The 14,674-nt window shown below is 38.8% G+C and overlaps 1 protein-coding gene across 1 annotated transcript in view; it reads right to left on the bottom strand.

Annotated features, from left to right (window-relative positions):
• ascc3 (activating signal cointegrator 1 complex subunit 3) overlaps positions 1–14,674 on the bottom strand; it is a 202,084-nt gene that overhangs the window by 54,954 nt on the left and 132,456 nt on the right. The window contains exons 15-22 of the mRNA XM_073486622.1: positions 8,990–9,181; positions 8,169–8,393; positions 7,192–7,311; positions 6,719–6,883; positions 5,904–5,990; positions 5,488–5,664; positions 1,214–1,439; positions 359–513 (exon numbers count right to left, since the gene is read on the bottom strand). Coding sequence (XP_073342723.1) covers positions 359–513; positions 1,214–1,439; positions 5,488–5,664; positions 5,904–5,990; positions 6,719–6,883; positions 7,192–7,311; positions 8,169–8,393; positions 8,990–9,181 — 1,347 coding nt within the window. The remainder of the gene's footprint in view (positions 1–358; positions 514–1,213; positions 1,440–5,487; positions 5,665–5,903; positions 5,991–6,718; positions 6,884–7,191; positions 7,312–8,168; positions 8,394–8,989; positions 9,182–14,674) is intronic.

The following is a 14,674-nucleotide window of genomic DNA, read 5'->3' on the forward strand; positions in this document are numbered from 1 at the left end:
GCCGATTCTGGTGTTCTCTCGCAAATGTAATCTCACCTCATGCTACCAGTAGTGTCAAGGACACTAGCAGAACACAAAACTAGAGAAGAGTCAGTCAGGAAGGATAAGGAGAGAGCAATTGTCTATAGCCACCACATGTAAAACCATTCCCTTTTTAGGGGTTGTCTTGTGTTTGCCTCTCCAGTGCACCTGTTGTCACTTTCATTTGCACCAAAGCAGGACAGATTGATATCCCTGAAGTTTAACTGACTTGGTCTTATACTGTGACTATTAAGTGTTCCCTTAAATTTTTTTAACAGTGTAGAAGGAGAATGAGACAACAGCAGTATAGTCAAGTGTTGCAGCATGTCATGTTTACCTGGTCATTCCAGCGAAAGTCAGGCGTGATGATGAGACGAACGCGTAGGACGGTGCGTGTGATCGGCTGGATGCTGGCCTCCATTGTGATGGAAGGGATCTGGTGAACACACTGTTTGACTGATAACCCAACATTGACATGGTGCAGCATGTGACCTGGAAACAATACATCTTCCATTAACATGTGTTTTGATGTAGTGCATACAGATTACAGTAAATTCACACATAACATCCAATATTCAAATAATGGCTGGGTCGACAAAATTCAACATAATTTACTTTTCAACATTCCATCATTACGACAACAGCATTGTGTCCTGCTTATAACACCGCTGCCCTGAGTCTCTCTTTTTTGGGACAGAGGTCCATTTGAAGAAAGTGGGTATACTATGGAGGTGATTTACAGCGGCTCTGACCAGACTATGACTCGCTACACATTCTGTTGTTAATGTTGGTGCATTTTTTGAATGTTTTAAATTTAACTTCATATCTTACAAATTTCCCCTTTAATAGCCTACCAGGACAAAGAGAGATAATACTTTCTGACTCAAAGGCTTTTAATGTGAAACATCTGTTCAAGAAATGCTGGGTTACTTGGTGGTAGATTAACAGAGTTAAGGTACGGCATGACCTGTCGATTGCAATGTAATAATACTGTGGAAATGTACATTATCAAGACAACATCTAAACATGGATGAAGTGCTGAGTTTGCATTATCCGCATAAACGACACAATAAAATGGGGACTAGGGAGAATACTTTCCAAAAAAAGTATGTAAGTGTTATGGTGTGTTCAGAATCATTTTAGTCTCATTAAATATATACACCAGTCACACAAGGACTGAGTTGTTTTTTACCGATCTCATCCTTCCTCATTTCCTTCAGTTTGTCCACAGTTAGCCTTTTCTCCTCCAAGCGGTTCAGCACAATGTGGCTCAGGTTGGGGAACTGGCGCAGAGGGTGGGAAAAGCCCCACAGCCGCTTGTCAATCACCTTACAGAGGGTGAGCAGTCGGTAGGTCATGGCTGGCCACCGCTTCCTCAGGGCAATCTCAAACAAAGCCCTGACAATTCGAGCGGCATTCTGTGAGAAGTGACAAAAGCAAAAGTAAATCCCCCAAGTATACATACTGTATACATATGGTGCATTTGTAGACCATTTATCTCCCATTCCCCAATACAGTGATAGTTTTAACACTAAACTTTAAAGTTGAAATAAAATAAGTAAAGCACATTTGTACTGGAGCAGAAGTCACTCACAGCAGCTGTATGGTACATCATGCTGTATAATAGTGATTAATCATGTGTGATGAGGAGGAGGTCTGCTGTGTGCTGATGGATTGCTCATGTCAGTTCTGGTGGAAAGGTCAGGTGGCAGTGTTGATCGCTGATAGACTGCTCAAGTCTGCTCAGCCTGTGATTGATTTGGTCAGGTGCTTATATGATCTGATTGTCTGTGAGGTCTGATTGCACTCTGGGTTACTGAAATCTGTCTGTGCTGTTTGATAGCTGGTTGAGAATAGGAGGTCTGGCTGGACACAGGAAGGCCTGAAGCATAAGAGAACAGATGCACCAAAATAGATTCTGTTGATCTTCATAGTAAAAATACGACACCACCTTGCCATTTTCTGTACAAACATAACTATACGCAACTTCATTACCACTTGTTCATTCAGTTTTTTCACTGCTAATCCAGACAACCTCCTGTCCTGCTCTTCATTAGGTAGAGTGGACTGGCGGTAGAGAAATGCCAGGTTAAACAGTGTCTCCGCCACATAGTTCGTCCACCAGAGGGTATGGACAAGTAGACTGTTAGACTGTAAAATGTTCTGCTCACTATATATCTTGGTCACAATTTCTTAGTAACCAAATTCATGGAATTCTAGTCAAACATGTGTATGTTGTATTAAGTTTATAATATGTGATTACACTTGAAAACACATCAGACAATGCATAATTATTAATTGTTTAATGCCCACAAAATAATAATGGTTTTGGTCTTAAAAATCCAGTATTAATTAAGCTTGAGGAGTAAAGTCATCAGCAGACTCAAGAAACAATAATTAGTAGAGTTTGTCTTTTTCCTTCAGTGATCTCAACGATAACATTATAGAAACCTGCTCAAGCATGACTATGTATAGTCAAGTTGTATAGTTTACGTTGTGCAACATCAGAATGTCGCAAGGAAGATATTCTTTGTGTTGGCTTGACATGATTCAACCATGATCTTTTATATCTTTTTTATCCTCCAGGTACACATAAAGTACGTGGGCAAGTAAGTGAACAATGATGTGCTTCCCTGCTGCTTGTCTATGGATATGCATTGTTAATGTCCTGTACAACATACCAAAGTGCTCCAATTCTGAATAAACAATGTTGCGTAAGAACAATGAATGATTGTTTCCATGTAGTGTCAGTACTGAAGGAGAGGATCAAGAGGCTATTGCAACCAGCAAGGAGTATGCAGAGTACCAAAAATAATAACATTTACATGTATATGTATGTATTTTCACAATATAAATGTATTGGCTGATTTTTTTTACAAAAAACCCTCTGCTAGAGAACATAACAAAAGCAAAACATGTGCTGTTACACCTGCTAGCTGAAGTCAAAGGGACGGTCCAGTTTAGTCTGTGTATAGATTCATAAATGCACTTTTTTGACACAAGGTGTCTTTATAGTATTACACACTGTCAGTCAGATGCATATTAGCCATTGCTTTTAACTCTTATGCATTTCAAATAATTTTTTGGGGGCTTTCATGTTATTTTATTTTACAGATATATAGATATTTTTTCAGTTGATACTTTGGTTCCGTCTGTGAATGAATAGCTCGTTGTGATTTTATTTGTTAGCCAACTTTTTCAAAATAAAGTAAATGCAAAAAAAGTATTTTGAATTTTGTTTCGTGGTTGGAAATTTGGTTGATTTTGCTCGACCTACCAGCCACGGTGGCAGGTAGAAAAAAATAGTATTAGAGGGCAACTTGTGACAGACCACAACACAAATTTTATTGCAAGTCCGCTTGTTTTACTTGGACACAGAAACACAGAAAAACAATGTGTTGTCACATGGCAGGAGTTAAGAGGTCTGCAGAGAAAACCTCCAGGAGGAGTCTCAGGCCCAAGGCATTAAGATCATAAAATGTTTTTATTTTCTAATGAGAAGAGCAGGAAAAACCAACAATGGAGAGTCCTGTTATTGGTTAGTTTGTGATGAGACAAGCCAGACAATGTTCTGTTTAGTATGTCGTCAACACACTTCAGATGCCAATAAGAGAACTAATAGTTTCATTTTTGGGAGCAAAAACTGAGAAATTTGAAGCCTTGAAAGACCTAAAATTGTAAAAATGCCACATCCAGATAAGAAAGATGGACAACGCTTATGGTCCTGTTGGAGAAGATGAGCATGCTGTTAACAAATGCCCACACAATCTCTTCAGCAATTTACAGTTCACATGTGTGGGGGTGAGTGTGTGTGTGCATGTCTGTGACAGAGACAGAGCATGTCAATATGTTCCTAAATACTTTAAATATTGTCCTTTTAAATTTATTATTGATTGAATATTGTAGATGCTTTATTATTTTTCACATGCAGTTACACACTTCTTTTAAACAAGTTGTTGGTAAACTACAGACTGATAACCGTTCCACCTGTCCGTGGTCCAAAGATGCCTAATCCTCAATAAACAGTTGAGGAATTTCTTGTTTTGTGCTGGCTGTAAATCAAATGAAGTAACCAATATACAAGAATTCACATAATGCATTAAGAAATTAAGTTAAAATGTATTATTGGGTGCACCTACAAGAAAAAAGTCAGGCACAGTGCAACTGGTGTAAAAAGTTCATCTGTTGCCCAGCTTTAAATTCTCATTGCTCCACTATGTATAGCTGCCATCACAGACTATCCAGCAGACACATCACTCCTATTAGTGTAAGGAGCAAATCTGCCTGAACTATTCCAAGTATTCAGCCACATGGAGTCAGTTACTGTGGGAGATTCTGTAAAGATGGATAAGGTGAGCAGGGAGAAAAAGAAAGTATGGACAGACATTAGACTCTGGTATAAATACATTCATTTCCAGACTATAAAAAAAAAAAAACATTTTACTGTAACAGGATTGTTGTTGCAGTTGAAGTTGTGTTGCTTGCTTGCTGAATTACTGTACGGGCTGATATGAAATTGTAACAAATGCACATAATCCAGTAATTTACATACTGCCTCAATTAGATAAGGTGCATCAATAAACTTCAGGTTTATCCTCAAATAATCAGTTGTTGGAGGTATATTTGAATTCAATTATTAATTGGAGGTATATTTTTTGAGGTGTTTTTTATTTTCTGAAAAAAATGTAAATAAAACAATTACTTGATTAATTGAAAAAAAAAAAAATCTATAACTGACATAATCGTTAGCTGCAGGATTAAATATAATGCTATGTTTCACAGCTAAATCTAAAGAAAGTCTATGTATCTCTGTCCAAAAACAAAATCAAACTGTAAACTAGGCAGCTCATTTCATTTGTCTATTACCCTGACCTGCAGCCTGTTACATGAGTCTCATACCTGGACACACCAGATGGTCACTTCATTTCCAGTGGCCACAGTAAGTTAATTTGATGGAAAGTATTAAATTATACAATAAATGTAATTTCTTTATATTCATTTTATTGCACAGAAACACAACAACAAAAGAAAATAAACAAATTGTGTTGGTGACCCGAACCCATTGAGCCTTATAAAAGGAATCTCACCTCAACATGCTTTATAAGCAAATACAAAAGTCATGTATTCCACAAAAACAAGCACCCATGGGATCAAAATGCAAGCATTAATCAGGCAACATAACATGGCTAAAACATTAACTAACTACAATAATGTAATCAGGGTGTGTGTGCTTCAGTATATGTGTGTGTCCACGTGCATGTGAGTGTGTGCAGGCGTGTACTGAAGCAGAGAGAAAGGTCACTTATGATCAGTTTGGATAGTTAAGTTTTGTTCATCCGACTGGTCCTAAGACTAGAAGTCGACTGAAATGCAGTCTACTGAATGAGCTCAAAAATGTGTCATTTGAGCATTTTATTTATTATTGGTTTATCTAACAGTGTGTGTGTGTTATTCCTTCTTCCTCACCTGTGCCACATAGGATAAGTCTGAGATGAGGGAGAAGCTGTCCACCTCTCCTCGGCTGATGTACGTCTGAAGCAGAACGTTGATCTTGCCATAGCTGTTCTCCACCCCGCCTGCAGCCGGCAGCTCACAGTAGTTACTCAGTAACTGATCCAGCTCCTCCAACTCCTCATCACGGACCTGCCAACACACAACACCATCGTTACACATTTACATTTTCATATTATAATGGAGTTTAAAGTGGATGAGTACATTTCAACTACATACTGTGGGTAGACCAATACCGTAGACCTCATAAGTAGAGGTTTAAAATTCCAACTTTTATTTTGAAACATAATGCAGACTATAGGTGGAGATATACGGTGCTTGACTGAAGCTCTGATAGCCATTGTTATAGTTTCTACATGATGACCTCTCACCTTCAGTTGTTCAAACTCTTCGGCTTTAGACACAATACTGAGGATGTCGGCTTCTGTTCGCTGGGAGTTGAAACTTTCATTGAAAGTCTTGACAGAAGGAGGAAAAAGAAATAGAGGTGGTTACTGGAGTCATTTTGTCTGCTGCAGTGATTTGGGTTTGCACTGAATGTGGTGAACAATGATGAATCAGATACCTGTAGTGAACACACAAGGTTTCTTTCATTTACAAGGTTACATTAGCAAATATGGAATTTTGATTAGAGGGTACAGGAAAATCAAATTTGTGAATATTGTGAAACAGGTGTTTAGTTCATACTGTGTTTGTAGTCTTTCCGTTAACTTTTAAACATGCAATTTATTTCTAGTAATTGTTCCATTGTTGTTCATTTACTGTTGTACGGTTTTATTATCTTTATGTCTTAGTTCGGACCCTGGGTCCAGCTGAGCATGCTTAGAAAAACTTTGAAAAGTGTTTGCCAGGCTGGCAACCTGGCATCAGCTTTTGGTCACAGAAGTGAAAACATGGTGGCAATTTTAAGTCACTGTATATTTTGAGTAATTAAGATTCAAAAACAGGGAAGGTAAGTCATCGGTTGCATCACCATTGTGCATCACCATTGTCTCTATGTATGCACGCAAGTAAACATACCAACGCTTGTGCAGTGCTGTCTAGTTCCAGTTCCAACGTTGACAGTGATGTTTAAACATCACTCATGCAAAAAATGTATTGGGGTGCTCGTTTTGCTATGTGCTGTCCCTATTTTCTGTATATTAAAAAGTGGGTACACATGTATCTGATGTAGAAGTGAGTGTACCTCTATGGTGTTGTATCTGATGTAGAAGTGGCTGGCTGTTCTGCCCAGGTCAGTGGAGGCAAAGTAGCCAGTACGCTCCTCAAAGCGGATCATCCTGGCCTTGTCCAGCTTTCTGCCCGACTCCACCACCAGCTCCTTCCTGTACAGCTCCAAGGAGGGATCCATCTGGAAAAAAGTCAATTGATTCTTTTTTTTAATCAACTCATTAAAATCAAGTTAATGGGATTTAAAACATTCCAGTTTGTCTTGTGTCTTGTTTTGTCTTCTTCTTCTTAGATGGTACTTTTTTTACTTTTACAATAAATATTTATTTTCTAAAATTCCATCAATTAATGCAAAATCATTTACTAAATGACTTATCTACAGACATATATGGATGTACAAATGTAAATCACAATCAAGTTCAGATTGATGGTCCCCCCCAATGATCTTTGAAAGACAGACAGGTAGAATAAACACTCTGGGTCACCAACCTGATAAGCCTTGTGGTTGATGCCATATGCAAGTGGGTTGGCCCTCATGCGAACATATAGGTAGGTATAACTGAGCCACTTCACTGCCTCCTCCACGTTAGTGACTGACCCCAGAGCGATCTGAATCCAGGAGAAAGAAAAGAGAAACGTCTTGACACAGAGTCGTTAACATCACTGGTCTCTGTCACCATCTAATGGACACTTCTGGAAACTGCAGTCCCAACATAAACAGTCTGACAGAAAGATAGAAAACAGAGACATGTGAAGATCTGGCAGAGATATATTTGTCTTTCTTTCCAACCCAGCTTGTAAAGTCGATCACTTGCATGCAAGGTACATCAACACACTTGTTCTCATCAGCATAGAAGGATCATTTTTGGTGATTTTTCACCAAACTTGCCAAAACACAAACCGAACTTGTGTACATCTTATATGGTCTGATAAAGGCTTTACGCTGAAATGCATGAATGAAACCAGCAAAAATGATCAAGACATGAAGTCACTGCTACTTATTCTATCACCATAGGAAGGCCTCTATTTTTAACTTCAACTTTTAATTCTTTTTGCGAGAAATAAAAATATCGCAGTTCAGTGCAGGGCAACTCATAATGATTTCAGTACAATTAGACCGAGTGCATCACATGGTAATGTGTTGAAAGAGCACATTATAACAGCAGCTGTTGAATACAAAGATTTCAAAGTATATTTCTAACTCAACAGTGATACAAAAATAACACAAATGCAGACAAACCTTATGTAATTCACTTCCAAATCATACAATTGCTAAAACTTGCTCCAGTTAAAATCGGTCAATATTTTACTGATTTTCTTTCCCTTTCTGAGGCAGGAAACCTCTGTCTCAACCAACAACACATTTAAACCTTCCAGACTGAAGAAAGCTATTTTGCATCCAAACTTGGATAAATGAAGGAAACTGAAACATTAGTCCTGTCCAAACAAGGCTTATGGAGACTGACCTCAGCGTTGAGGTTGTCAGCCAGGCTGTCCTGGAACTGACTCTCGATGGGGTTCTGCTGAGTGAGCAGGGTCAGGTAATGGCTCAGTTTCTCATGGGTGGTGATGATGGTGCCCTCTCCGTACTTGTCAAACTGGGGACGACCCGCCCGTCCGAAAATTTGCATGACGTCCAGAATGCCCAGATCCACCAGGGCGCCGCGCTTTGCATCATAGATTTGAGTACCCTGTTACGGACACAAGAGACAGAAAGCATAAAAATATTTCTGTGAATATCTTATTACTTATGAGGAGAAAGCTGCTAATTTGAAATGTACTGAGAATGTCCAAATAACTTGTTAGATGGAAATGAGAGAGGGAGAGCTTGATATTAGTCAATTAGTCATAAACAATCATGAGTACTGAAATAGTGTGCATTGGTACTAAAACTAGCTTTCTAAATATTTGAAACTATACTGAAACATTCACTAACAAAAAGGTATCATTTCCAACAAGTGTGATCATACTTGGTGTCACTACAGTTTAAAACATTCATTAAACAGTTTTTTTCAGTTCTCTACAATTCTGTTTAAATTTGGCATTTCAGTATTGAAAACAAGACTGGATTACCAGTCAGGATAAAAAAGTAAGTAAGTCTCTGACCTTCAGGAACTCAAAATGCTCCATTACCTTTGTGGTAACTGTATTAACTGAAAGTTTGTTTGGTAACATACAGCACCGAGAAAAAATATGAAGTGAATAGCCAAAGCCAAATTTAGCCCTAAATAGCCCTAAATACAAGCAAGAAAGAATGAAAGTAAAACAAAGAGACTCATAACAGAACCTTGATGATAACTGCATGGGCCGGCAGGTTTACTCCCCAGGCCAGGGTGGCAGTGCAGACCAGCACCTTGAGGTGACCTTTGGAGAACATGCTCTCCATCAGGCTGCGGTCAGCCCGCAACATGCCAGCATGGTGGATACCAAAGCCTTCTGGGAACATCTCCTTCATCTGCTTGTTTCTGGAGCGCTGGATCTGAAAGAGGTGGCATGAAAGGTTAGTTCAAAGAAAGGAAAGAAACATGCTTGAGGGCATGTGGGGGGGAAATAAGTTCAGAGCCAATATCATGTTGGACTGCAGAGAAAAAAAGAAGTGAGTCATAATTGCTGCTGTTATTTTTCCCAGAATAACAGCAACAATAACAAGAACAACTGAGAATAAAACGCACTATAGAACAAAAACATGACATTGTGCAAGTTGCTCAGAAAAAACAGATGAATCAGCAGATTACACTAACAACACAAAGATATTACCAGGGTATTAAGGTGAATTTTATTAAAATGCACAGGTGCTGACTGGCTGTGGATTCAAAGAAAATCTGCAGCTCAGAGACCACACACACACACACACACACACACACACACACACACACACACACACACACACACACACACACACACACACACACACACACACACACACACACACACACACAGTGTGAGACTGACATGTGTGCTGGTGACTGACAGTAGGGCTGTGACCTGGCCAGGCTCGAGGGGAGCCCTCATCACAGGGCTTTATCTCTTTCTCTGGGCATCTAAATAGAGGTCAGCGCCAGCACTCAGCCGCACCGCGAAGTGAAAGCCTATTGCTGCCAGCAGCTGTCTCCCTCGCACACACTGAGTGGTTGGTATGCAATGAATGTCTGGATTTGTATGCAAACCTTGTGCATACAGGTGCAGGACTGAGACTAAACAGCACAGCAGGTGTACTCATGTCTGACTGAAAATTAGGTAAAACATCCCAGAAGTACAGGTTTTCTTCCATAATGTGAAAACAATTATTTGTTCATTTCACATGAAAACATGAAATTATTTCTACAGCATTGTTGAGAGCACTGTTGCTGTTGTTACTCTTAATCATTTTTAATGGAGACAGTAGTTTATCTTCTGTTATGCTTAATAATGGATAAATAACCACTTTTGCACACATACATTTAGTAAAGTACATTTTTGATCCCGCTTGAATTTATCATGAAGTACACACATGATGTTTGTAAATGTAAAAGATAAGTCAAGAAAGATGCAGTCGAACGCTCATCAAAACCTGAAACTTAAACACTGTAAAGCTGGTTCTGTATATGAGCAGCTTACAGAACTTTTCACACAAACTGCTAATTACATATTTTCACAATCTTTTTTTCATTAGTTTCATGACAAACTGCGACTTTCTTGACTTAAATTGACAAACATGATATGCGTAGTTGATACCCCAGTTCAAACTGGATCAAAAAAATTTTGTCTTTCTCCATTCACTACCATACAAAGTTTTTCAGAAATAAGGTCCCATGGGGCAAACATTGTGATTTTAAAAAAAATAAATCAAAATATGTATTAATTAGCTCTACATTCCAACAGTAATCACTGTTATAGTGTTTGGTCAGTAACCCATGTCTCTCCTCCCCCACTCAGGTAGTAAAAGAGAAAAAAATCTAATCTCATTCTAATCTGCCATTGCTGCAGTATATGTTTGGTTAGGCTCAGGCCTAATACTTGTTTAGGGTTAGGGAAAGCTTGTGGTTTGGGTTAAAAAGAAACGTATTTATTAGTTAAAAAGCTACAAGCTTGTAGATCCATTCATCCAGATTCCACCTTGATTTCCTATTCAGGAGGTTTTGCTCCTGACAGACAAAACATTGCCAGTTAAACGTAAAAAAAGGTTGTATTGAGACATTTCAATAAACCTTTGCTGTCTTTTTTTCTTGGAATGCCAGTCTCTCTATGTAATATATCCTATTTATCAACAAAAAACTCTCACCTCAGAATGAAACCTTTTTTAAGAATATGATTTGCACTACTTTACCCTCAATTTGCCCAGTTCCTCCTACATATAGTCCGTCATACAACTGTATGCTTGCTTGAGAAGGGTGAAAACAGAATCAGTTCTGTACATAGACCAACAATTATGAGATGCTCATGCTGATTCAAGGATCCCTCATTGGTTTCGCAATAAAGTAACACTACCATTTTGGCTTGATGGGGCAAAGCTAGTAGTAGGGCTGTCACAATATCAGAAAATAATCATGGCCCAAAACATTTACGATATTGATATTATATCGATATCTATAGAAAATGTATGGAATTAAAAAAACAAAATCCCAAGCTACATTTTTTTGGGATGCAGGTGGAGTGTCAAGCCCCCAGGAACAGTGCCAGGCTTTAATAGCAATTTCCGTAGTGGCCTAACTGTGTAATTACAATGTCACATTATGCAAAAAGACTTGACCCCATAAGCTTACCTTGTAAAAGACGTGGCTGTAAATCGGTGAAAACATTTTTTTTATCCCCACGAAATGTCTCGTTTCACTATCATAATTGGCATTCTGTCACAATAACAACTGGAAAGTCTAGAAGAGCCACATGATTAAATAATTGCATCGCTTTTCAAGTTAGCTGGGCTCAGTCTCTAGTGCACACGCTCTATGGGACCCGCAATGCAGAAGATCCCAGATGTTTTACCCGGGAAGTTGAGCTCTTTTGGCTTCATGTGCCACTGAGCAGCTTTCATAGGAATAAACGGGCTCTGCCTCTGATGCTGTATCCAGATTTTAATTGTAAGATCCGTGGTCGTCTCACACTGGTTGATGGACACCTGTGTTTAGGACAGAGGACATAGGTCATTCACTCTACAGATTGTAAAGCCCACTGAGGCAATGTGATTGTGATTTTGGGCTATATAAATCAAATTGGTTTTGATTAATTTCATTAAAAATCTGTCATCCTACTGTTAACGCAGGTGTACAATATAATCTACCACAACTGGTGCCCAACCCAACCATTGGGCCAGTAGTGGTTGGGCCCCTGTGGAGTGTGACACACTCCGCCCCCCCAACCCTACCTTATACACATGTCTAGCATTTTTCATCTTCTCTTAACTATTGATATGGCTGTGTATTTGTTATGCTGGTAATCATCCATTTCCAGTTTCATTCTTTGTGCAGTGATTTTTTATATAAAATCCCATAAGAAATGATGCAATGGAACAAAAAGAAATCATGCTATGCTGTCTAAAGCCATATATGGCTGAACAGAGCAAACTGTGGCCTGGTGGAAGTCCTCAGGGCCAGGTTGTGCAATATGCTGTTGAGATCCATGTGAGCTGGTGAAGGTAGGTAATTGAAATGCTATGGCTGAGGCTTAGCTTTGAGGTGTCAGAGTGTGTTACAGCCATGCTTCCAGCATCTAATCTAAGGTGAGTTAGCGCTGATGTCTGCTGTGCCATGGCTGTATTTGAGATGGCAGTGACCTAAGCTCCTGATCAGGTCCCATTAGGCCTTGCTGCTCACTGCTGCTCCTGCTGCAGAGCTCACTCTGTCCACAGACAGCCAGCTGCCAGCTCCACTCACCATCTATCATTGTTGTGACTGTAAAGAACATCGGCTAACACCAGAGCTGAAATAAACTATTCAGGAGACTGTCAAAGCTTCTCTAAGGACCACTAAATAGAGGTAGGTGTAACTAACTGGTTTTACATTTCTGACTATTTTATTTGAGCATTCACAGATCCCTGATCCTTTCAGTAACAGTGTGCAGACAAGAAGCAAACCATTTTTAGAGATGTAGGAACATCAGTATTTTGAGCAGCAAATTACAGCTTCAAAGCTGCGACTTCAAAGTGTAAAATCACACCAGAAATGTGCCAAATGTTATCTCTGTGAGCTCTGTGCTCTGTATGGGAGTGGCGAATAAAGTAGATCTCTTCTGTCTCATGCCATCACCACCAACACTGACTTTCATGAGCACTATCCATTTACTTGGTTAAATTGAGGCAGGGTGGCTAATTGTTAATTTCATTCAGTGGCCCTTGATTGTCATAATTTTTGGTGCTCAGACAGGCTTGCTGTTAATGTTGGATAGGCAGTAGAGAGTGGGAGGATGAGTTTCCACTTACACCCACTCTACTCCACTTTTCTATCACAATCTGCCTGTCTCTTAATATCCCATTCTGATTTAGCAATCTACGTGGGGTATTTACTAAACGTACTGCAAATCATTGCCAACAGTGCGACAATTCACTGAATTACATTTTTACAATTTAGTGAGGGATAATTTCCTGCGATTTTTGTAGAAAATGAGGCCAGTCGTGGTTTATCTGGTTTGCATTAAGCACCACTGTTTTGCACATCTCTGAAAAGCAATGAAACAAAACAAATTGTTCTCTGCTGCTGCATTTTCACAGGAGGAAATATTAGTTCAATTCTCTAATGTTGTCAGCGCAACTTGAGATGAGTGGATGAAGTGAAAATGCCTTCAAGAGATAACTCAATGTGGGAGATTTCTGGTTGTTCTTCAACCTTATTGAAACCTCTTTCAATACACTATTGCTGTAAACATATAAAAAATATAACTAAAGCCTAATTAATATGTAATTTTAGATATTATTGGCTGACCACAGATACATACTGTATATTGGTATTGGTTATATGTTACCAAATATGCACCCAGTTGAAAACGTTTACTGTGCACTGATGCCATTTCAGACAATAGTTGCGTAAACTGTAAAATATCCTGCCTCCATTACATATCTTTGTCACATGTGGTTGATGAACAAACAGGGATTATTGTAAAATAGAATAAAAAATAAAAAAACTAAATAGAAAAGCTCTACTTCAAAAGTACTTATCTGGCATCAATCATCTTGCAGTAGACTAGACCTGCTGTGAGCCTTTGAAGGTCTTTCCAGTAGGAGGCAACAGAGGCTGGTCTTTTGTGCTGTTGTGGAACTAAAATGAGCTTCTGTAAAGTACATGTTATTTTCTAGTCTACTAACTACACAAAGTGTTTTAGAGTGATTTTATATACATGTTTTAGTTTCCTATAACTTCCTTTACTGCTGTCACTTTTCCCTGGTGAAGTGGTCAAACGGCAGTGATAAATCAAGATCAGTCATTTCTGTATAAACCATTCACTCTGCCTATATTGTGCCTAAACAGCAATGCTTAAGTTACATATTACCTAAGCACACCATAATTGTTTAGCTGCACTGGTTTACTTTCATTTAACTACAGCAAAACGTAAGTGGACCAGATGAAGCCTTTAGTAAATATGGAAAAATGCTATGTGACTGATTAGTGTCATAAGAAGAACCATACATTTCTCCAAACCTCCAATGATCTACTGCCACTGAAGTCAGTATCCCAGTGTCCTCACTGCCTCACTCACAGCTCTTCTATCCAATCTGCTCTCTTCGTTTGGCAGATCTATTTTGCTTGAGCCTATGAAGCCTGAGATGTTAATACATATAAATGTCTGTATTTATCAGTGATTTAAATGAAATAAATATTGTGATGCTTTTAATTTTTAATTAACTTAAATCATAAGTTAATGTTACTTCTGCTATGAAGTCTGTGCTGATATACAGATTTTCAGAAATTACAGGTACAAAATAAAGACAAGATGGTGTGTTATGTACAGCCATTAACGGACAAAAAACATTTCTAAACAATGTTGGAAATGTGTCTGCTCACCA

The sequence above is a fragment of the Pagrus major genome, chromosome 18, assembly GCF_040436345.1.
Source record: "Pagrus major chromosome 18, Pma_NU_1.0".
Lineage (NCBI taxonomy): Eukaryota > Metazoa > Chordata > Actinopteri > Spariformes > Sparidae > Pagrus > Pagrus major.